The following is a 25,808-nucleotide window of genomic DNA, read 5'->3' on the forward strand; positions in this document are numbered from 1 at the left end:
AACAAAATATTGATGAAAACAATCTATACGTACATAGAACTTTGTTACTTAATAAATACGTTTATTTATTTATTTGATCATCATGATCGACCAATCACCGGCTCACTACACAGCACAGGTCTCCTCTCAGTATGAGGAAGGTTTCGCCATAGTCCACCACGCTGGCCATGTGCGGATTGGCAGACTTCACACGCCTTTGAGAACATTATGTAGAACTATGAGGCATGCGGGCTTCTTCACGATGTTTTCCTTCACCGTTAAAGCGAGTGATATTTAATTTCTTAAAACGCACTTTACTCCGAAAAGTTACAGGTGCATGCCCGGGATCGAACCGCCGACTACCGATTAGGAGGCGGACGACCTCACCACTAGGCTATCACACCTTATTATTTGATTGATGGTGTCAAATAAAATACCATGTGACCATCAAAATGTTGATCATCACTCAATTACCTTGGCATTACATACTCGACTACTCGTACAACATGAACATAATGATCGTGACTTTATTTCACTTTGTTTACAAACATCATAAAAATTGCTTACTCTTGCCATAGATTCATATATGTATACTATTATAGATTTTATTGATAGGAGAGAGTCGATACGAGATTGCTCATCGTAATTCGTACTATGTGCATTATGCCTACTTTGTCAACAAGTTGAAGGATTTTTAGATTTTTCTGCTTGTTCTATAACTGAACATGACAGAGTTTAACTATGATGCTGTATTATTATTTTAAAACGCCTCAATTATTGGTGACCGCTTTTCCTCGTCAGTATCTTGTAGGTAACAACTTCGTAGGTAGTCCTCTGTGCGTTTAAAATATTATTTGTAATGGCTTGATCAAATATAAAAATAACGACATTGAATGTATTTTAATATTTAAGTCTACTAGAGTAATTTGATCTAAATTGATACATAACTCGTTCTATCTTCGAGTAGTAGAAACGTTACAGAATTTACTGTTGTTGACTTTGCATCTGAAAGCGCAGCTTTGGAAAACACTCTACTAGGAGGGCAGACAACATCAAACCAGTTGTAGAGAACCGCTGCGTGTCAGGCGGCGCAGGACTGAAGTCTGTAAGAGACCTATGTCCAGTTTTTTTAAAAAGAATATTAGCCATGTCAAATGACTAATATTCTCCTTTCTTCTCCAATTAAGCGTCAAGCTTGTGCTAGGAGTAGGTACGACAATAGTGCAACGGGCGGGGTGTGAACCGTCACCTATCGGTTTTCAGTCTACTCTTACCCGTTGAGCTATTGAGGCTCTAACTTGAACTTCTATTAGTTGATGATGATGATAATTGTTATTAAAATAAAGCTTTACAATACTACCCCGCTGCAAAATCCTAAAAGTACGAATCCACTTCATTATAAACCTATTGAGGTGATTAGGATAGTGATATTAAAAATGACGTAGCGCATTACGGAATTAGCTAGCTAGTGCATCGCCGGTTGATGTTTGAATACAAATAAATATACCTTTATATGGTTCACGCTTATGAGTACGAGCCATGGTGTTCCGCCTCGACGAAGAGAACTGTTTTGATGGAAATAGCCACTAATGAATGTGTGGAGTAATACAAGTACAATCAAACTCAGATAAACGTTAGCAGGCAAACGACCCGTCTGCATCTCTACATAGTAACAAAGTAAAAAAAAAAAAGTCGCTTACCGTCGTCTGTCCCTCTGTACGCTTAGATCTTAGGGTTCGATTCCTGGCAGGGATTTGGAATTTTATAATTTTTAAATTTCTGATCTGGTCTGGTGGGAGGCTTCGTGCGTGGCTAGGTACCACCCTACCGGCAAAGCCGTACCGCCAAGCGATTTAGCATTCCTGTACGATGCCGTGTAGAAACCAAAGGGGCACGCCACATGGGTTTATTAAAATCTGCCATACCCCTTCCAGCATCCATCTTAGACTGCATCGTCACTTACCACCAGGTGAGATTGCGGTTAAGGGCTAACTTGTATCTGAATAAAAATAAAAATTATTATGCAAATCTTATTATGGCCGTATGTCCAGCAAACTTGTGTATACTTTTAGATATTTCCAAGTCACTTTCCTTTCCGGATGGTGATGCCCATAAGGTCGAGATTGGCTTGCAGATAGACGTTTCAGTAGGCAGTAGGTACTAGGTATAAATATAGAGGCAATGCAACGTTCCGTAAAAATAGTCACTGCCATTTCCGTCTTCGGGAAACGGCGATCTTTTGTTATTTTCTTTGTCGCTTAACGACCTGGCTTTAGTTTACTTTTAAAGTTTATGATCTAAACACAATCGTAATTTACGTGATTTGAAGAAATCTCTCATGAAATTGATAACGCGTATTTCAACGCCTTTAAGGAATTATTTTCTTAGCGACTTGCGTTTGTCTACCTTTTACTTATTTTCTTTTAGATTAAATCGCCGGCATGGCATCTGCGGTGGCTTCCATATAGTGTCTCAGCATAATGTCTAATATGTCAATAGATTTTGTGAATAAAAGTTAAAAAGATACTATGTTTGAGAAGAAATTGTTTCGATCAAAATTCTATTGGAATGTCTCTCAGCATATTCTAAACTATACGTAACGTACCTACTACCTACTATAAAATAGTATAATACTTTAAAAGGCACCTTTCTGTTCTTCTAATTCCAGCTTCTGATTCGCTAACTCAGTGTCCAACACTGAATAAGCCACCGAGCTCGTTTGACATTTATTTTTAATCCATTGATGGTTTTCTTCGAAAAAATTATTTCATATCACTCAACGAAGCAGTAATGTATAACCAACCAATGTCAATTTCAGCTCAGCAGCTGGACAATGAGTTAGCGAATCACCCCGAGACATAAACGGGAATCACTCAAGCAGTGACGAGGCAAGCTAATTAATTAGTAGGGGCACACCGAGCATAGGGGATTTACTGTAGCTACTTAATTCTTTTGTTTAATTAGTTGATCATTTGATATTAAATTAAAATGTTGATCCACGAAATAAAACCCGTACTCCGAAGTGATTCCCACAGTAAATAACAGTTACAATCTGAAATGAATCAACAGTATGAAATCGTTGATCCGATTGACTCAACGGCTCTCGACATACCCGCGTCGATACCTTTTACTGGTATATGATTCATGATATTCTGATTTCTTAATTATTTCCTCTGTTTTGAAACGGATCGAATCCATCTTAGGTTTTGTGTAATAATTTTTTTTTTTAATTTTTTTTTTTTAATTTGTGGTTTGCGATCAGTCCGAGGACTTTTAGCAAATTAGGTGTAGGATATTGTTGTGTAATAAAATGATAGTTTATTATTTTGAAGTAATTTAAATTCATCCCCACTTTACAAGTTTACATGTAGGGGAGCTACCCTAAAAGAAAATATTTATTACAATTTTATTTCACCACTTTGTCGGCGTGATTAATATTTATTTTCTAAATTACAGATTTCTAGCACTAATAGGTAGTCTGAGATTCACCGAGGACGGACGGACGGACAGACGGACCGACATGGCGAAACTATAAGGGTTCCTTGTTTACGGAACCCTAAAAAGTAGCACATAAGTGAGAAGGTACTAAGTACTAACAGGTGGATAGAAGTTAGAACATCGAAGTCTGCTTTTTAAGATTCCGTACCCGAAAAGTGCCAAGGAGAGAGCCTATTACTAAGCCTCCGCTATCTAAGTACTTTTTCAAGACATTTCTTGACTTAAAAAAAAATAGTTTTTCATCATACAAATGAAGATTTTTCACAACGATCTCTATATACTAATGATTTTTCATAATGAAAGCTCTAGAGCCGAGTAGGTATTCAAATGACAGCAATCTCGCACCTCTCTCCTTGACCTGCAGCCCCCAGCCGCCGCGCCGCCCGCCGCGCAATTTGTCGCCTGCTCGTAGCTTTGTTGCATTTTTTTATCACGGCTGCGCGTCATTTTGTTTTGGCTGTGCTTGGATCTGGCTAACTGAGTAACCAACGAAAGATTGGCTGGCGAACCAATAGCGAGGTGAAACAGAAAACTACGAATTACTTAGTTGAATTAGGCCTATACATTATAAACGACAGAGGTAAATCATGTCAAATACTAGCTGGCGCCCGCGACTTCATCCGCGTGGATTTAGTGTTGTAGAAATTTCGTGGGAATTTTTTTCTGCTGTGAAAGAGTAAAAGACAAAAAGACTTTTGCATTTATAAAACACACTAGATGATGCCCGTGACTTAGGTTTTAAGAATCTCGTTGGAAATCTTTGAATATCCGGGATAAAAGTAGCCCATGTCACTTTCCAGGTCTTTAACTGTACCCATGCAAAAAAGCACGTCAGCAAAGAAGGACAAACCAACAAACAAACACAATTTCGCATTTATAATATAGATCACTATCATCAAATTTAGTATGAATTTTTAATTCATCATTATCATGATCAACCCATCACCGGCTCACTACAGAGCACAGGTCTCCTATCAGAGTGAGAAGGGTTTTGGCCATAGTTTACCACGCTGGCCAAGTGCGGTTTGGCAGACTTCACACACCTTTGAGAACATTACGGAGAACTCTCAGGCATGCAGGTTTCCTCACGATGTTTTCCTTCACCGTTACAGCAAGTGATATTTTAATTACTTAAAAACGCACATAACTCCGAAAAGTTAGAGGTGCGTGCCCGGGATCGAACCCCCGACCTCCGATTGGAAGGCGGACGTCCTAACCACTAGGCTACCACAGCTAGAAATATAGAATTTTTAATTGAAATATGGCTATAGTAAACTAGACAATGAACAACTGTTGCCGTTTCCTTAAAAAAATGTTTGGCAAACCTTCAGCTTTCCTCGACTTTTAAGCAATAAAAAATAATAGTTCTTAAACCGAGGATTGATTATTGTTATTATAGCCTCGTTGAGACCAAAGCTATTATGATAATTATTTTTTAATGTTTTAAATGTCGTGAGGCTAATTCTTTCTAAAGTTCATTGACACTATACGGCTAGGAATTGAGCACTTAATTTTAATTGCATTGTTTCACTCAAAACAGGCTTATTTTGCGAAATATAAAAATACGCACCGAATTGAAAACTTCCTCCTTTATTTATTTAATACTAGCTTATGCTCGCGACTTCGTCCGCGTGGAGTGTGGACTACACAAATTTTAAACCCCCATTTCAGCCTCTTTGAATTTTCAAAAATCTTATCTCCTATCTTACCGGATGCCTACGTCATAATAGCTATCAGCATGCCCAGCCCGATTCGTTCAGTAGCTTGGTCAATCAGTCACCTTTTCCTTTTATAATATTTAGATTAAGGAACCTTTATTGCAAAATACACAGGAAAATAATACAAGATACAAATTAAAAAAATTAAAATTAAAAAGTGTTATTTCTTGTACGATAGTGCGGAACCCTTCGTGTGCAAGTCCGACTCGCTCTTGGCCGGTTTTTTTTTTTGTATTTTGCTATAGTTAGGTAAGTAAGTATAATCATGTACCTACCAACTTAATAATTAATTATTTGTAAATGTAAACTCTCTACGTTCACTCAAAGAGAGAGAAAGTGAGAATTCATTATTCTTATTAAGACTATGTTTTGTAATATTAATCTTATTTATATATTACTTAAATCTGAATTGTATGAATTAGATTACTACAAAAACTGACTGAATAGAAAATGGCAGTTGGGAGTATATTTGCTTTAGCATGTATGTTTCCACTTGGTTTGATAGCAATTAATATTTTGTATTAGCGTGACAATAGACAATGAAGCTGTGGTAGCCTAGTGGTTAGGACGTCCGCCTTCCAATCGGAGGTCGGGGGTTCGATCCCGGGCACGCACCTCTAACTTTTCGGACTTATGAGCGTTTTTAAGTAATTAAAATATCACTTGCTGTAACGGTGAAGGAAAACATCGTGAGGAAACCTGCATGCCTGAGAGTTCTCCGTAATGTTCTCAAAGGTGTGTGAAGTCTGCCAAACCGCACTTGGCCAGCGTGGTAGACTATGGCCAAAACCCTTCTCACTCTTTTTTTTTTTTTTTTTTTTAAAAAGAATATTACCATGTTAAATGACTAATATTCCCCTTTCCTCTCCAACTAAGCGTCAAGCTTGTGCTAGGAGTAGGTACGACAATAGTGCAACGGGCGGGGTTTGAACCGTCGACCTTTCGGTTTTCAGTCCACTCCTTTACCCGTTGAGCTATTGAGGCTCTAAACTCTGATAGGAGTCCTGTGCTCTGTAGTGAGCTGGTGATGGGTTGATCATGATGATTAGCGTGAATGAATTTAATATGTTAATTGACTCACTTATGTAGCACCTATTTTGCGGTTACATAACGAATTAAGCAGACTAATCCATATTTATATTATTATGAATGCGAATGTGTGTGCTGAAATCTGTCTATGTACCTATCCGTTTATCTGTTACCTTTTCATAGTCTAACCGCCGAACCGATCTTGATGTTTGAACCGATTTTGATAGATTACATCCCTTTTTATGACTGTGAAATAGAGGCTTTGTAAAAGTATAAATCCACCAGAAAATCTGCACAAAAGTCAGCAGGTACTAACACTAAGTTAGAACATCGAAGTCTGCTTTTTATTATTCCGTACCCGAAAGGTTCCAACGGGACCCTAAAACTAAGCCTTACGCTGTCCGTCCTTTCGCCCGTCCGTCTTGTCTGTCAGCGGGTTGTATCTCGTGAACCGTAATAGGTAGAGAGTTGAAATTTTCACAGAATGTGTAGGAATAATAAGAGCTTCAAAATGGCCGCCACGAAAATTAAAAAAAAATAAAAAGTGTTATTTCGTGTTCGAAGGTACGGAACCCTTCGTGTGCGAGTCTGACTTGCACTTGACCGATTTTTATATGGTTAATGGTCAATATAATATCCACACACGATGGAGATACTTATTTAGCGCTTCACGGTTAATGAAACGGTGATTTGTATGTTGTAACATATAACCATCAGCCATGTAACACATACCTTAGAGCAAACCTGTTATGTTATATACACAGTCATATTTTGTTGATAGGTCTCGTGCGAAGCAATCAATTAGTTAGGTACATCTTTTTTTCTTATATCTGTTTGATTGTTGGGAACAAAGTGGAAAAATCCATAATCCAATTATTCAATCATAATAATATATCGACATGATCGACATGCACCCAAAATAACACTCTGTGTACACTGCACATATAATACTATACTAGGGCCATTACGAATGTGCAAACTGGGTCATAAATCATTTTTATCTCATGGAACTGGAACCCGATGCTCTGGTGTTGTGTGTAGCAAAAAGGTTTGTCGAAAGTCGATAACAGGTTATAAAAAGCGCCCATACTTTTTTCCTGCGTCTGCGTCCGAACGGCATCTTTTATCGATAACGTCTTCTACTCACGACCCTTGATCGTAATGATTTAAGACCCCGTTCGCACGTTCGTAAAGGTCCAACTATAGTCTAACAGGCAAGATTCGAAGCTTTAGGCAAAATTGAACTACTGTATCTTACTTGAAATTAAGTTCTGCGGCTAGATAATTAATAGCTCTGCATCATAACATTAGCTATGATAATAATTATTAACGTAACTCTATTAATTATGATCAACTAGCTGCCCCGGCGAACTTCGTACCGCCTAACAGTCGATTATTTTCAGGAATTTTTAAAAAAAATTCTCTCCGTAAGAACCATCCTCGTACTTCAAGGAATATTATAATAAAAGAATTAGCGAAATCGGTTCAGCTGTTCTCGAGATTTGCGATCAGCAACACATTCAGCGATTCATTTTTATATATAGAGTATATGTGCTCGCTACCTGATGAGAGGTCACGCAATGCTGCAATGCACTTGGACGCACAAAACAAATGAATCCCAGCTGTTTACTGGTGACGTCACCCCCGACCACACCCGCCGGCGCGATGTTAGTCTCTAGGTCTCAGTGACGTCACATTGTCACACCCTGCACGGTTACTATTTTACTTATCTATCACGCTATGATGAATTAAAATTAGTCCCTTTTAAAATCACCATCTACTTGTAAGAATACTGGACTGAATCATCATGTCATCATATTTCATCAAGCCTCTGATTTTGTATACCTATGCGAATAGATGACCCGTCCCGGTTTCGCCCAGGTAATTCAGAAAGTCCTTTCTTACTGGAGATCGAATCTACATTAGGAAAACTACGTGTTAAAATATCGTTTCTAGACACCGTTATTTGAGCTGTTAGGTAGTTTAGATAGTTGATGACTCAAACAGTTCCTGTTTTTTATACATAACTAGCTTATTTCCGCGACATCGTCCGCGTGGAATAAACACCTAACACTAAACCACTTATTTTATCCCCTTCGGAATTGAATTTTCTAAAATCCTTTCTAAGCGGATGTCTTCGTCATAATGACTACCTGTATGCCTTTTAGCCCGATCCGTCCAGTAGTTTGAGCGTTTGTGCGTTGATAGACAGTCAGTCAGTCAATCAGTCAGCTTTTCCTTTTATATATGTAGATAATCTGCTGGTAGATTCCGGAAAAGCTGCATCAATCATTTTTACAATCTCATGTCTTGGGATTGACCGAATTAATATAAAGTATATACTTGCTGCAACAATGCCTTGTAACCAAAAGTGACCGAGCCGAGTGAGTATTGATTCTGATTGACACACTGTAGTCGTCAAATACAGTGGTAGCTCGCCCTCTAGTCTCATTGTCAGAAATCTACAAGGATTTTAACTTTTCTGGACAAGAGACTGGGGTATGTTACACACTCCCACATAACTTATGTGGGATTTCACCCGCATAAGTAACCCTTACAGCATTATTAAGAGGCTTTGGGGTTTTTTCAAAAACACATTAATCCATGGTACGCCATAACTTGAAAGATATTTGGACGTCTGTTATACTAGCATCATGGTACGAGTAGATACCGTAATCGATTGTTTATTCTTATCGGGTTAGCAATGTTGCGAGAATTTCGCTCAAAACAATAATGCAACATTAAAAAGGGAAACTTGGTTCAATTTAGAACCAAGAAGAATTAGGTACGCTAAAGAAAAGACTACGACGGCTCTATAAGCGAGACACGATAGCTGAGCGACGGAACTTATAAGCCAAACTTTGAGTTACTTAACCAACTCAATCAATACGCTGCCGCAACAAGCCGCGGAATCCTCGAAACTGATTTGTTTTTTTTTTTCAATAAAATACTGGTTTAACTGATTTTGTTTATAACTACTTCGTTTATTACGCTGCTGAAAACAGACTCTTTAACTCTTTCGTTTGCTTTCGTCTAAATAAAAATGCCAATTCACTTTTCACCAATTTATTTTGTCTGTAGCACGTTGTGCGTTCTTTTATTTGATGATATTGATGATGAAAGAAAAAAAAGAGAACGCAATGATCAGAATTTGATCTATGACGTCATCTACCTATAGTTGGGTGCCCTCGTGGAATACAGATAACATGGTCGACATAGCAAGTTTCATTCAGTCCCAAAATGTTCGACGTTGTCCTGTGTCCATCCCTCCATCGGAAATCATTTAAATGAACATATGGCCTTGCGGTGCGACGTCGCATCGTAAAACTGTACAACGCACAACGCATCGTGGGAAATTGAGTGGGTTGGGCATTGCGACGCGACATAGTACGCCAAATATTGTGCAAAGGTCCTTAAGAATGTCGAACAGGTAGGTACACACTTGGAGACAGCATCATCATCATTAACCGATAGAAGTCCACTGCTGGACATAGGTCTCTTGTAGGGACTTCCACACGCTGCGTCTACCGGTGCGAGGTCGCCATTCCAGCACCTTGAGACCCCAACGTCTATCGGTTTTACGAACTATGTGCCCTGCCCATTGCCACTTCAGCATCGCAATCCGTTGAGCTATGTCGGTTACTCGAGTTCTCCTACGGATCTCCTCATTTCTGATTTGATCACGTAGAGAAACACATAGCTCTCTCCATCGCCCGCTGAGTGACTCTGAGCTTTCTTATGAGGCCCATAGTTGGAGACAGCATTTAACCCAAAATCTATATCTGAATGTTAAGTTATCGCTTACTTATTGTTACTTTTCTCCTTCCAGGACCAAGAGCACCTAAAGCCGCCCATAGTGGGTGGCTTGGCCAACGCGGAGCTGTACTGCCTCGCGTTGGCCAACATGTACTCGGACCCGAACTACCACAGTCTGAACCACTGGAACATCCTGCAGACCCTGGCGCGGAAGGGCGTGCAGGTGCCAGACCCGCCCGACTGCGCGCTCACCGAGACTGTGCTCATTCAGACCAACCCGCTTAAGATGGTAAGGAAATGCTAATAAATCAATAATTGCTACTGTAATACAATAACTCAATCATATTTTTTTTTAAAGTATAATCTTTTTCAGTAGGTACTAAAAAGGATTCAATTTTACTCATTCAAGCAAAATATACCAAAATATTTGCACGATATGTCCATACTTCTTTGTCATATTACTGCAATTTAATATTAAGGAGTAACCGTGCCTGTATCACTGGCTCTTGTCATTGTATTTTGTACTTTTCAAAAAAAAAAAAAAAGCAAATAAATCCAAATTCAACTGTCCTGCCATATACCATCAGAAAGTTCTAACGTCCACCTCCCGCCTCCATCATCAGAGACACTAGCTAGTGGTACCATAATCATCTACTGTCATCCAAATCATATGATTTGGACGTGACTGTAAAATTTGAACAAAATCTGATAATCGGAAATATGTAGTTGAAAAATTAGTTGGACAACAATACGCGCTGTCCAGCCAATGAGTTTGGTTTCAACGCTGCGTTCGTTCATTTCACATTTTGCGAGCTAGGTCCCTATCTCAAACGTACCGTTAAGAAGCTTCACTTCAAAAATCATCGTATTTATAAAATTACTTTTGACTTAGACATAGTTCAAATTGTTCAATGTCACCATATTCATTAAGCTGTCTTGAAAATTTTTGCAGCGAGAGGATAGGTCTTAGTTCGACGAAAGTCTTTCTGAGAAGAGATCCAAATTACATTCAATTTTACCTACTGCGTTTGAAGCTGTATATTGAACTTTCGTTTGAATGTCATTTGATCCAACTCTATAGGTACGTGGGTAGGTAACACTTTCGAGTTTCTCAATAATTAAAGTTCAAATGGAAAACTTTGTCACACTAACTCAAGTACATTACGTTAGTTATTTAAGATACGCTCACGTTTGTAATCGGGGGCAAACAAACTGACATACAACGCAATGTTTGTGCATTTGTCAACCAAGCCATATTCCAACTTTCAGATGATTGCCAACACCTAGAAAGTACTTAGTAATTTTTAATATCAGAATAAAATAAGTATTGTTCTTCCTACGTTAGAAATTGCTGCATAAAATTTATGTTCTCCTTGATAAAATTAATCTGTGCAGAATTCAAGCAGCAGTTTACCAAATTATTAAATTTAAATATTTGGCAAATCATTAGGACTGTATTGAGTATTGATGAGGTCGATCGTGGGACGTTATGTTTTATAGCGTCTCATAAATTATATCTGTCCTCCTCATCCACCTTGACAAATTAAATTGTGCAAAATCCGATATAGCTTTTGTCTTAATGTGCTTGGATTTAGATGTTTAAAATCTGGCAGGAAATCTTTGTTTTACTGAGATAAAAACTTCCATTATGTCCGTTCAATGATGATCGATCCCTGTGGTATTTTGTCAATAATATTTAGTGACTAGCTGATGCCTGCGACTTCGTACGCGTAGATTTAGGTTTTCAAAAATCCCATGGGAAATCTTTGATTTTCCGGGATAAAAAGTAGCCTATGTCACTCTCCAAGTCTTTGAGTATACCCATGCAAAAATCACGTCAATCCGTTGCTCCGTTGCTACGTGATTGAAGGACAAACCAACAAATAAACACACTTTCGCATTTATAATAAGGGTACTGATGTTAGCTTTTTATTCGCATTGACTTAGGCGTTTGAAACCCCGTAGGCGGCAGAAAATCTTTATTTTCTGAGAGCAAAAAGTCTTCAGGATGTAAGCTTTCTCTGACCTCTGTATTATCTCGGCAATATCGGTTCAGTGGTTGGACACTAGACAGGCTGAAAAACACATTTTCGCATTTATAGTATTTTTGGAGTATGGCTCTACATATTTCTCCAATCTCTAGGACTCAATTGAGCATTGCTGCGATGAATATACTATAGTCGAGATCATAACGGCCTCAGTTAAATTAGCAGAGATTGTTTCTCATATAACTGAATAAGCTTTGTAGTAGGTAGACAATAACGCTAGTTTATAAAGTAAACAGTTAGATTTGTTCCCATTGTGTCGTTCATTTATTGGATTAAGATTTACTAGTGTCATGCACGTGATTGATGTTGGTATATCGGATTGATGCGATTTGCTGGTTTCTATTTTGTAGCCTATTAGCCGCGATTTTGTTTGCGTAGGTATTAAGGGCATGTTACAACAAATAATAATGTGTACCTAAATGTTTATACTTCGAAGTAAAGGGATTTTCTATGTAGTCGTGACACTCTTGACATAGCGGTTTTGAACGTCATGTCTCGGCGCAAAATGTGATCCTACAAGTATATAGTCTAGTACACCGCCCACAGAAGATTTGGCCTTTGCCAATCGCATTGGCAATCTCTTCTCTCTCTCTCTCTCATGCTCTATATTTTCTTATAATTAGATCGCGACCATCTCCATTGACAAAACGTCGTCAAAAGATATACTTACACTGCTAGACAGGTCTCTTGTGGGGACTTCCATCGCGCCGCCATCTTTTGTCGATAATATCCAGCCGTTTCCTGCGATTTGTTTGATGTCGTCCACCTAGTCTTCCAACACTGTTTTTCTGGTGCGAGATCACAATTACTGATAAAAGCGCTTCGGGACTGAATATTTTTAATCGACTTAAAAAAAGGAGGTTTTTCTCAATTCGGCCCGTTTTTTTTTTGTACATTGTTGTAAATTTTCAGTGTATCTTATGCTATTCGTCGTTGATTCCAGGGCGCGCATTTAGCTGTGATAGAGGCTGTGATGACGCTGTACGCGCGGGAGGTGGTGACGCTGGACCGGGTGTGGGCCGCGGCGCAGCGGTTCGGCGCCTCGCAGCCGCCGCCCGCGGGCTCCACGATACCCCACGAGGACGGCTTGCTGTGCTGGATCAACGCGGCGTGCACTGCGCTCAATAAGGCTGAGGTATTGTGTGAGCTGTGATAGAGGCTGTGATGACGCTGTACGCGCGGGAGGTGGTGACGCTGGACAGGGTGTCGGCCGCGGCGCAGCGGTTCGGCGCCTCGCAGCCGCCGCCCGCGGGCTCCACGATACCCCACGAGGACGGCTTGCTGTGCTGGATCAACGCGGCGTGCACTGCGCTCAATAAGGCTGAGGTATTGTGTGAGCTGTGATAGAGGCTGTGATGAGGCTGTACGCGCGGGAGGTGGTGACGCTGCACTGGACCGGGTCAATAAAACTTCATGATAAAAAAATGTGTGTAGTATTTTTTGCAGAATATTGTTTAAAAGGACTGCCTGATGTTTTTCTCTTCTATATTGCTCGTAATAGACATACCTCTACTGTTTTGCTCAATCAGCTCGGCCGCAGGGTCCGTCGAGAAAATTATGAAGAAGCCATTCAGATAAACAAAGACTTAGACGTGGAAACAGCTCGAAGCAAGCTGTAAATTCCCGATTCTTCTTGAATACACAGGACTCAAATTGCCTTTCTTGTTTTAACTCTGTCCACACCCTTATCATAAAATTGGCAACTTATGAGCAATTACAACAACAAACCATTTTGAAAGAGAACTCTGGAGGTCATCTCGTTCTGCCATCTCATATTTACCATCAAAAAATAAACATCTCATATCCTGCCTGAATGATGAAACAAGAGTTTTGAGCAAAATTTTTCTCTTTTCCAGGAGAACACATCATCCCACGTGCCGATGGTGAAGAGTCTCCAGGAACTGTGCGACGGCACCGCGTTGGCCGCGCTTATCTCCTTCTACTGCCCGGAAGACCTGCCGCGCTCGGCGGTGAAGGTGGGGCGCATGGCCTCCATACAAGACTGCCTCCATAATCTGATGCTGGTGTACGACTTCTGCCAGCACAGCCTGCCCCACAACGTGTTCCATATGTTGCCAGAGGATGTCACCTACATGCGGGGGTGAGGAAACATTCTGTTTATATGACAAAACTTGGTCCCACGTGCTGATGACGAAGTCTCCATGTGCAATGGAACTGCGCTACTCCTCAACGTCTGAGAACATCACTTACATGTGGAGGTGAGTATACAGTACACGGCAGAAAATAATGTACATCGACCTTTACAATGACATTTCGGCTTTGTAGACCGTTGTCTCTGTCACTCATACCTATATGACGTTTTGTCGGTCTCAACCACAGGGACAATGCTCTACAAATTCGCTATCTCCTTTCTTTAGGTCGATGTACATTATATTCTGCCGCGTACCGTATTTATTGAACAAGAACACATCGACATACAGTCGATTGGTGGTGACGTCTAAACAGCAATTGGGTATTTGCCTACTTTTGAATTTGATAAATATTATTACTTTATTATAAACTAGGATAAAAATAATGACGTAGACTGAAAAAAAATTAAAATCCAACAAAGATTTACAAAGTTACAGGTATTTTAATTTTGGAGTGGGAGGGTCTTCTATCCCTTTCTCGCAAAACGAAAATTTGTATGACACCGCACAAAGCTACTATGGTATTAGTAGGTGTGACGTCCAACTGCTGTATCGCTATCTCTGTCTAATCAGAAATATTTAAATGCTTATAACTTTTTTGTTATTTGATCGATTTCTTTCAGTTTACGTCATTATTTTTATTCTAGTTTATAATAAAGTAATAAAAAATTAGATGCAAATACCCAATTCTGTAGGGTTACAGAGGCAGGATGGAGGAGAGCAGGAGTTTTTTTTTCAGAAGTCGGCAGAGCTAACTTGGTATTTGTTGCTTCAGGCAAATCGATTGTTAAGTTTTTAAGGATTGAATTCGTAATTTTCCACAGCAGAGGTGAATCTTCTGCTGATTTGTTGAAAGTCTCTGAGCGTTCAGAGTAATTAAATCTTAGTATTAGCTCTTCTAGTGTGCTGTGAAGCTGTGATAGCCTAGTGGTTAGGCCGTCCGCCTTCCAATTGGAAGTCGGGGGTTCGATCCCAGGCAGGCACCGCTAACTTTAGGAGTTATGTGCGTTTAAGTAATTAAATATCATTTGCTTTAACGATGCTGAGAGTTCTTAACAATGTTCTCAAAGGTGTGTGAAGTCTGCCAATCCGCACATGACCAGCGTGGTATACTATGGCCAAAACCCTTCTCACTTTATCATGATGATGATGATCTTCATTTAGTTAGAGGACTAGGAGAGTAATATTAAAAGAATGATCTGATATTTTTCAGAAATAAAGTTTACATAAATTATGTGTTTCACATTACAGGTCAATGCGACAGAACTTAATAGCAATGCTAGCAGATCTGTTCAATATGTTAGAAGTTCATCCAGTTAAATCAGTAAAATACCCGGGAAGCGGTGAGTGCGAGCAGTCTTGATACTTGCCCAATTACTATGTACCGATATTGCATGCTAGAACTATGGGAGTATGTGGTCATAATATCAAAGGTCCTATGCCCACTGATTTACTCTAAAGTATCTCGAGTGGACGCGGTAACGCTTTTGTAACGCAAACATTATCTTAGTGTAATAAATAATGGGGCTTTGTACACGTTCTAGGGAATGTATTTATTTTGAAACCGATGGTATGTTTCATTCGTTTCATTCATTTCATTTTTTATGATTTGTTATAAAATGTTTTCTATTTCATGCACATAATCAGGTAAGTTGACTCATATACTTAACTTAATTTTCTGTAGGTACTTAATAGTGATTAAAAACATTACACAAATTAGGAATGATAAATGTTTTTTTACTCTACTTACTACGTTTTTCTTACTAATTGGCTGTAAATCTGTTAATACATATTATAACTTCCTTTGGTGCAAGCGCTGCACTGATTTTGATAAAATTTCTTGTGATTGCTTCATGTAAATATAACCCTACAAGTGGTAAGAACTATTTGAATCATTTTATGCATTCAAATATTAGAATGAAAACGAAATAAAATAAAATATAACCTTTTCAGTATGTACTGTCAGTTGTATTGGAATGGAAGATTCAGTTGTTTTTGAGTAAGAATGAGCGAACATAATTCTGTTTGTACGTAACTTGAGTGCTCTATAAGCGCGAAAAAAAATAAAGTGTGTATAAGACATCCTTATTTTAAACGATTACGAGTGTACTATAAAATAATAAAAATAAAATTGATTTATTTCAGGTTAACATACCCATAATAACAACTTTAAAATTAATAAAAATAAAATACCAATAGATAAAATAATTAATAAATAAAAGTAAAATTAAATATCTAGTACCTTCTCTCCGGCATTGGTACTGGAACATGTCTTTCACAGCAAAGCCGAAGATAAGGACAGTCAGGACTATAGCTAGTGGTGATTAAAGGTGGTAAAGCATTGTACCTATCTAGCAATAGTGAATGAACGTGAGTGAATTTTTAACCAAAAGTAGCGTACGCATACGGCCCTACTTGGGTATACGTGCGTCCTGAACATACCTATATCTGTAACCTGTATGCCCGACGAGAGAGTGAATATTTCTTATGTTGAGAGTGAATTGTGTGAGCACTGAGCATGAATGCATTTTTTTTATCCAAGACTAGCGTACGTACCGCTCGCTGTCGCGCATTGACTCTCATCACCCTATCACAAAATGTTTACGCTAGTATAAATGGGCGTATGGTGTGCTCCGCGCCGCTGACGCTCGTTGTCTCAGACGTGTAGGAGCATACGCCTAGTGGTATCGTGTGGCGTGTGTCGCGTCTCAGAGTCATAGGAGTGTGGCTAGTGGTAAGCGTGCGGTAGTGGTAAGGCGCCGCTGACGCGCAGTGTCTTGTAGCGGGCGTGGGCGCGGACAGCAACGCGTACGGCGTGCGGCACAGGCGCAGCCTACCGCCGCCGCCGCCCGCCGCCATCCCCGACCTGCGCGCCGAGCCGGCCCACCACCCCGCCCACCTCACCCAGCCGCCCTTCGCAGGTACGGCGTGCTCATCGCTCATTACCGTCGAGGGGGAGGCAATAGTCCAAAGCGGAGTTTTTTAAACAAGCATTTCAATTGGCAAATTTCGTACGATACTGGGTTGGCATTGTTTTAAATAAATTTTTAAAACAATTAAACATTAAAAAAAACAATAAATTATGTTTTTGTTTTTAACAGGTTGTTTTTTAATATAATGTTTTAGTATTTAATATAATTAAAATTTATATAATTGTATATTTAAGCACCCCTGAACTAGTAAAGTATCAGTACGAGGTATCGTAAAAGCACACGTAATTATTAGCTCAGATACGTTGCTTTGGATGCTAGGGATACAATATGTGCGCATAACTAAATCTGTTTATGTGACTAGCTAAAAATCGACAATACAGTCAAATATTAGAAAAAGCCCGCACTGCAAAATTTCACTCCGCAAGCTTTCCCACAGATTTCTGAGGTTCTGTTATATAGGAAAATTTTATGAAGCCGCACATAATCACAGAAATATGCGGGTAAAGATCACACAATGAAATTTCACAGTGCTAACGGACCCTTAACTGAAAGAACAGCAGATACAATTCTTGTTAGTTTATTAATTTAGTATTCTGTTTTTTTGGAATTTTTGGACGTATTGCCTTCCCCCTACACATCATCACCATGTCCATCTGTGTGTCGTGTGTGTGAGTGTACTTTTCATTCAAAGCTATAGATGTAGGGTGCAATTCGTTTTTACTTTCTAGTGGTAAAAACTACAAATAGGTATTTGTTTGACATTATTACATTTTTTTGATATTCTACCTCGAATTTTTACGTAAAGAGCACTTTTATGTTTTCGGCCTAGTTTTATTAATTCTATTGATCTGCTTAGTGAATAAATTAAATCAAAGATTTAACGCACTTTTCCGTTATTTAAACGAAGCTTTGCATGCGCTTCTAACGCTTTCTGCTTACATTTTTAATTTATGTTTTTTTTTCTCCAGCACTTTTAGACCACGCATATGGAGTCATTGACATTATGTCCTCAGGACTCCCAAAATATTTTGACTTGATATTTGAATTTAAAAATACCAACAAATATTTACTTATAGAATTTCTTTAACACACAAAATATGCGTAAATTTTTATAGATTTTCGTAGATCACAGTAGTGTCGAATTCAAAGGTTTTAAAATAGCTCATTTAGGTATTGAACTTTTTTTAGTAGAACTTTTAGTGAAATTTTTGTTTGGTTTTCGGCATCGCTTTGTAGTTATATGTGAATGTGTTATTAGAATGCATCATCTTAATTTAAATCTTTTTACATATTGATTTCATTGAGAAACTGATCTTTACTCAGGATTTTAGACCTCATGAAATGTCCAGTAAATAATTTGAGTTGGTAATAACTATTATTCCAAATCCCCTATCAGCCATTTAATAAATCAGCCTATAAAATCAATTGTCATTCTAGTTTCTACTTGATTTATATCTTCAGTAAATTCTATCACCTGTAATATAGAATCTTTTTCATTAGTGTACTTCAACCGACTAGTACCATCTTTGTTCTGTTTTAAAACTTGATTACAAACATGATTGAAATCCCATGTTATTGTAAATTTGTAATTTATAACTCGTTTAGTCTTTGCCTAGAATTAATTTTCCAATAAAGTTTGGGCCTACTTTTTTCGGAAGAACTTCATTTATTCATGTATTCTCCTAAAGTTTCAAACTAGATTAAATTGAACTCTCCAGCAATTTCCAGTGTGAAAATCGCGGAACAGCAATGCCATCGGCCAATTCTTGTGGCTTTTACAAGCAAACAAAAAGCAACCTTAATGCTATAGTCTCATGGTTTATTATTCAGTGTCGCGATCGCCGTCAGCGTGCGGCATGAGGCCACGGGGGCCCGCCAGCCGCTCGTCTTGCTCGACACCAGAAAGGCGGAGTTGTAGTCCGCAAAGAGACGAGTTTGTGGTCCACAGTCGGAAAGCTATCACTACTCTATCAGCTATGGCGAGGCGGGATGAAGACAGCAGTGAGATATTATTTTTCTTTTTAATTTTTAATCGACATCACAAAAGTAGGTTATGTATTTTTAGCGTACTAAACGAATAACTTACGGTCGAAATTAATACTATCAATCCTTTCTGTAACTTGTTGACAAGTTACAATAACATTGTTAGGTACTTGTAAAATTTGTAGTAACTTATCGACAGATTACAGACAGATTGATTAATTGTATTAATTTCGTTAACATTATCCCGAACTACAGTACCCTGCAGGAAATGTCGTACATCGACCTTTAGAAAGAGATTGCGGTTTCGTAGAGCATTGTCTCTATCGTAGAGACCGACTAAACGTCACATAGGTATGAGTGACAGAGATAAAATGGTTTTTTTATTTTTATTTCTATAAAGGTTGGTAATTTGTATAAACAATCTTGACAAAGTTTGAAGAAATAGGGACATTAAACGTCCGTTACATAAAGTTTAAAAAATTGGATTTTAAAAATCAGTTGAAGCAAAGTAAGCATATTTTAGCGTTTAATTATATTTTAGAAAGTAAGCATACTTATATTTTATTTTTCAGTGTTTGTGGACCAAAAAACGGCGGGGCGGCCGTCCAACTGGGCGGACTCGAGGGAAGGCAGTTTCGCGGGGCGACGCTCCAGGAGATCCTCTATCACGGACGACAGTCAACTCACGGTGGAGAACTTCGGAGGCTCGCAGGATCGACTGCACTTCGCTGGCAAAAATCCTGAGAAGGAGTTGGCCACCGTAGCTAATGTTAGGAAAATATCTGCACCTGCAGGTTAGTCCTTACTCCTTCAACACGAATTACTGGTTTTTACATGACAATTATCAAAAAACTAGATAGGTTTGGAATAAACGAACTATGGTTTGCAATATGTCTTTCAATCACGCCGTAACGGGTCGTCGTGTTTTTTTGCATGGATATAGTAAAAAACCTGGAAAATGACACACACTACTTTTCATCTCGGAAAATTAACGAATTCTCCAGGATTTTTAAACCTAAATCCACGCGGACCAATTTACGGGTATTATCTAGTTCATAGTATATTGTTGTAAGTTTATTAATTATATTATGATTAATCGATTCATTCATTCATTGTTTCCAGGCCCCATAGACTACAATCCACCCGTGCGTTCGACGCGGCAGGACATCCGCGGCTCCATACAGTTCATACACGACGACTATCAAAACGGCGCCGCAGACGAGCGACAGAAGAGCGTGGAGCGACAGCACAGCCAGCCGCAGACTAGCGACTCGCCCGTCCAGCCAATCAAGAGGCAGCTCAGTAGTGATACCATCACGCTGTCGCAGAACCTTGGCTTTAACTATAAAGGTAACTTTGCACAGTGCGGCTCCATACAGTTTATACAGGCGTCGCAGACGAGCGACAGAAAAGCGACAGCACAGCCAGCCGCAGACTAGCGACTCGCCCGTCCAGCCAATCAAGAGCAAGTTCAGTAGTCCCGCTGTCACAGAAGAGTGTAGAGCGTAGACCGCCGCCATTAAGAAACGATTTTCAGAAACACCAAAGCGGATTAGAGATGTATCAACTATTAAGTAATAAAGAATTAAATATGTTTTATCTATTCTCTACAGGTGGTGGCGACGGCTTCTACTTGAACGAACGCGACGCCCCCGACGGTGACGTCACCAAAACTAGCTTCGCTGAGCTCGCTAAGATGAGGACTAACGGGGACCAACAGGGTATGTTGTCAAATTACGAAACGATAGCTAATTGTACACTAATATAGGAATTTAATAATTATAGTGCATACATTTTGAGAACTCACTCGCCATATTTGATCTATGTGTCAACTGTCATGTCAAAAGTTCTATTTTAGTCCTTAATTAAAGCGTAAACCGTACTTTCGATATGACATTTGTGACATAGAACAAATATGGAGAGAGAGTTCTCCAAATTCATGCATTTAATTTTCTTTAGTACCTACAGTACTCGACACGAAAGCTAAAAAATAGCTGTCTAGTTGGTTTTATGATGGCATCTAAGGCTCCAAGGTACATTACAGAAAATAGAAGCGAAGCGACGCTTCGTTTCGGCTGTGTTGTAATATGCCTTAAGAGGAGTGTCCATCGAGCACTCCTAAACGTGCAACAAACGAAGTTTGCTTCTTATTTTAATATTTTGTAGACACTAGAAAATGTGCCATGTGTCTGTAAAACGTTTAAAAGTTAGTAACTTTGAAATATATATTTACAAAATCTGACAAATCACTCACACAGATATTTGTTTCTCGAGTGTATTAAAAAATTTCATTAAGTTAACTGATTAATATAATCAAAAAAGAATCAAACTTTATTGTGTGGAGCATACCATGAATGCACTCCGCTCAACTTTGAGTTTCAGTGCTTGGTATGGAATTTGGAGCAAGCCCAGCCCGTTCCATATAGGCAAAACCTGCGTAGCAAACTACCATTATGTTTAACTTTCGTGACGCAGTCTTGTAGCCTTGCATTAGGTATTCAACAATGTATCTCAAGTAAATGTACTTTTTTGAACGAATTTCGCAGCTTTAACAAACCATTACTTATCTACCCTCCAGATGTTTGCGATAGTGCAAATTACATCAAAGTCTATTCAACGGCTCTCAAGCTCTGCTGTTACATACAAACAGACGAAAAATACAAAGGTTTTCTTTGTTTCACTAAACATTTTTTTCACTAAAAGTTTGTTTGACGATTTATTATTTTTTAAACAACAATTATTATTTCTTATACGTACGTAAATTGGTATAAGTATGTTGAAAAGCTTCATATTATATTATGAGATTTATATACAATATTGACCACATATTCCCATATTAACTAAACGATAACCCCCCCATTCCAATTTGTCGTTTGTCGCTTGATGGTCCATTGGCAGTACATTTGGACACAAAATCGGTTTCCGACAAGTGTGAATGTGAATGTGAAAGCTTCAATATGTAAAATGTTCTGCCACTGGAACATCCGATTTAAATCCCGGCCCGATATACGGGGAAGTGGGAACTGGGGGAATTACGCGTAAATTTTGGGAAAAGACTCGCCATATTTCCTCTATGTGTCAACTGTCATGTCGAAACTGTACGAAGTCGTACTTTTGATATGACAGTTAACACATAGAGCAAATATGATACAGTACACGGCAGAAAGTAATGTACATCGACGTTTAGAAGAAGATAGCGGATTTGTAGAGCATTGTCTCTGTCGTTGAGACCGACAAAACGTCATATAGGTATGAGTGCCAGAGACAACGCTCTACCGAAATGTCATTCTGAAGGCCGATGTACATTACTTTCTGCCGCGTACTGTAAGTCCTTTCCCAAATTGTACGCGTTATAAAGCTTTTGCATCTTGGAACACTAGCAGCCAGTAAAATAGACTTTGAAAGCAATTGGACATTTTTTGGCACTTTTATAATAGTCGTGTATTTTTAGTCTGTGTGTTTGTATGTCGGCTTAGATTCTATCGCTAAAAGTTTTGGCTTAGTTTCGACAAACGCTTAAAATTACTTCAAAATGAGCGGAATATTCGTACTGTACTATTTTTATTTCAATCCTTCAGCTTTGGTCGATGAAAATTATAAGCCCATGCAAACGCTTTTTAACACTAGGAATTTTTAACTAACTGCATTTAGAGTGTGTTCCCTAAAGTTGTTGGTTTATAATATTAGTAGCTTTTTCTGGCGATTTAGGATTTTTAAAGATTCCTTGAAAACCCGTCGTAGTGAGATGTTAGCTGTATAGTGCGTACATTTTGAGATTTCACTGGCCATCTTAGCTGTATGTGTCAACTGTCATGTCAAAAGTACAGTTCAATTAAGGGCTAAAATCGTACTTCTGACATGACAATTGACACATAGAGCTAAAATGGCTAGTGAAATATCAAAATATACGCGTTATACAGTGATTTGCCAGTTAATATCACTCAAGTTATTCAAGAATGAACTTATTAACTTGCACTTAACTCGTAATCCGTAATTTTTACTTGTGAGGAAATATTGATTTTGACAATAATAATACTAATTATTATTTCTAATGTGTTACGAAGGAAAAGGATAGATAACAAAGGCACGTTGTGTTGTGCAGGTGCGGGCGAGCCCGAGCGACGGAAGTCGTCGTTCTCGACACTGGGGAGCAACGCGACGACGTGGCAACAACACTTTATGCAGCTGGAACGCCAACCCAGTCAGTATTACTGCTTCGGATGAGCCGCATGCACCGAACGCAATGCATTTTTCGCCCTTCGATCTTTAAACTTGAGTTCTTTCAAGATTGAATTGGCAACTTTTAGGATGCGCAATCATTTTTTTTTTTTGTTATTATTATTCATGTACCAAAAATTGTAGTTACAAAGTAATAATATTGTTGCCCACCAAACATGATTGTCGTTAAGCTCAAGCCTTTGTAATAAAAAAGTTTTTACATGTCGCCAAAACCGTCATTGGTACATCTCACAATATGTTACGCAGGTGATTCTGACGTCAGTACTTACTAGTGTTATAATATCTAAATTAAATCCGTTGTGTTCACCGCGTGCGGTTCGTCCTGAAAGTGCTATAGCTAGGGTACGATAAAAACAAAAGATATTTTTTGACGCGCGTTAAAACCGATATTAAAGATGGCGAGGATGCAACGGACGACTCAGTGACGTCACCGACGGGCGGGCAGGCGATGGCGGCACAACTCAACAACATTCGGCTGAAGCTAGAAGAGAAACGGCGCCGCATCGAGCAGGACAAGCGACGCATGGAGCTCGCGGTGAACCGGCAGCGACAGCAGCTGGGCCAGCAGGCCTTCCTTCAGGCTGTCACTAGGGTGAGTCACGCAACTTAACAACATCCGGCTGAGGCTGGAGAAGCGGCGCCGCATCGAGCAGGATAAGCGGCACATGGAGCTTGCCGTGAACCGGCAGCGACAGCAGCTGGGCCAGCAGGCCTTCCTTCAGGCTGTCACTAGGGTGAGTCACGCAACTTAACAACATCCGGCTGAGGCTGGAGAAGCGGCGCCGCATCGAGCAGGATAAGCGGCACATGGAGCTCGCCGTGAACCGGCAGCGACAGCAGCTGGGCCAGCAGGCCTTCCTGCAGGCTGTCACTAGGGTGAGTCACGCAACTTAACAACATCCGGCTGAGGCTGGAGAAGCGGCGCCGCATCGAGCAGGATAAGCGGCACATGGAGCTCGCCGTGAACCGGCAGCGACAGCAGCTGGGCCAGCAGGCCTTCCTTCAGGCTGTCACTAGGGTGAGTCACGCAACTTAACAACATCCGGCTGAGGCTGGAGAAGCGGCGCCGCATCGAGCAGGATAAGCGGCACATGGAGCTCGCCGTGAACCGGCAGCGACAGCAGCTGGGCCAGCAGGCCTTCCTGCAGGCTGTCACTAGGGTGAGTCACGCAACTTAACAACATCCGGCTGAGGCTGGAGAAGCGGCGCCGCATCGAGCAGGATAAGCGGCACATGGAGCTCGCCGTGAACCGGCAGCGACAGCAGCTGGGCCAGCAGGCCTTCCTTCAGGCTGTCACTAGGGTGAGTCACGCAACTTAACAACATCCGGCTGAGGCTGGAGAAGCGGCGCCGCATCGAGCAGGATAAGCGGCACATGGAGCTCGCCGTGAACCGGCAGCGACAGCAGCTGGGCCAGCAGGCCTTCCTGCAGGCTGTCAATAGGGTGAGTCACGCAACTTAACAACATCCGGCTGAGGCTGGAGAAGCGGCGCCGCATCGAGCAGGATAAGCGGCACATGGAGCTCGCCGTGAACCGGCAGCGACAGCAGCTGGGCCAGCAGGCCTTCCTTCAGGCTGTCACTAGGGTGAGTCACGCAACTTAACAACATCCGGCTGAGGCTGGAGAAGCGGCGCCGCATCGAGCAGGATAAGCGGCACATGGAGCTCGCCGTGAACCGGCAGCGACAGCAGCTGGGCCAGCAGGCCTTCCTTCAGGCTGTCACTAGGGTGAGTCACGCAACTTAACAACATCCGGCTGAGGCTGGAGAAGCGGCGCCGCATCGAGCAGGATAAGCGGCACATGGAGCTCGCCGTGAACCGGCAGCGACAGCAGCTGGGCCAGCAGGCCTTCCTTCAGGCTGTCACTAGGGTGAGTCACGCAACTTAACAACATCCGGCTGAGGCTGGAGAAGCGGCGCCGCATCGAGCAGGATAAGCGGCACATGGAGCTCGCCGTGAACCGGCAGCGACAGCAGCTGGGCCAGCAGGCCTTCCTGCAGGCTGTCACTAGGGTGAGTCACGCAACTTAACAACATCCGGCTGAGGCTGGAGAAGCGGCGCCGCATCGAGCAGGATAAGCGGCACATGGAGCTCGCCGTGAACCGGCAGCGACAGCAGCTGGGCCAGCAGGCCTTCCTTCAGGCTGTCACTAGGGTGAGTCACGCAACTTAACAACATCCGGCTGAGGCTGGAGAAGCGGCGCCGCATCGAGCAGGATAAGCGGCACATGGAGCTCGCCGTGAACCGGCAGCGACAGCAGCTGGGCCAGCAGGCCTTCCTTCAGGCTGTCACTAGGGTGAGTCACGCAACTTAACAACATCCGGCTGAGGCTGGAGAAGCGGCGCCGCATCGAGCAGGATAAGCGGCACATGGAGCTCGCCGTGAACCGGCAGCGACAGCAGCTGGGCCAGCAGGCCTTCCTTCAGGCTGTCACTAGGGTGAGTCACGCAACTTAACAACATCCGGCTGAGGCTG

At 40.7% G+C, this 25,808-nt stretch overlaps 1 protein-coding gene across 13 annotated transcripts in view; it reads left to right on the plus strand.

Moving 5' to 3' along the window:
- The window catches only part of Patronin (calmodulin-regulated spectrin-associated protein patronin), a 93,198-nt gene that overhangs the window by 35,504 nt on the left and 31,886 nt on the right, over positions 1-25,808 (plus strand). For 11 of the 13 annotated variants that reach the window (XM_069499783.1, XM_069499789.1, XM_069499824.1 and 8 more), the window contains exons 1-10: positions 13,180-13,354; positions 13,885-14,129; positions 15,430-15,521; positions 16,962-17,099; positions 18,942-19,112; positions 19,667-19,888; positions 20,217-20,444; positions 20,708-20,815; positions 23,197-23,295; positions 23,729-23,925. In XM_069499783.1, the coding sequence (XP_069355884.1) occupies positions 13,193-13,354; positions 13,885-14,129; positions 15,430-15,521; positions 16,962-17,099; positions 18,942-19,112; positions 19,667-19,888; positions 20,217-20,444; positions 20,708-20,815; positions 23,197-23,295; positions 23,729-23,925 (1,662 nt within the window). In that variant the 5' untranslated portion in view covers positions 13,180-13,192. The other 2 variants (XM_069499836.1, XM_069499814.1) reach the window with 2 other exon arrangements.

Source organism: Maniola hyperantus, chromosome 1 (genome assembly GCF_902806685.2).
Source record: "Maniola hyperantus chromosome 1, iAphHyp1.2, whole genome shotgun sequence".
Classification (NCBI taxonomy): domain Eukaryota; kingdom Metazoa; phylum Arthropoda; class Insecta; order Lepidoptera; family Nymphalidae; genus Maniola; species Maniola hyperantus.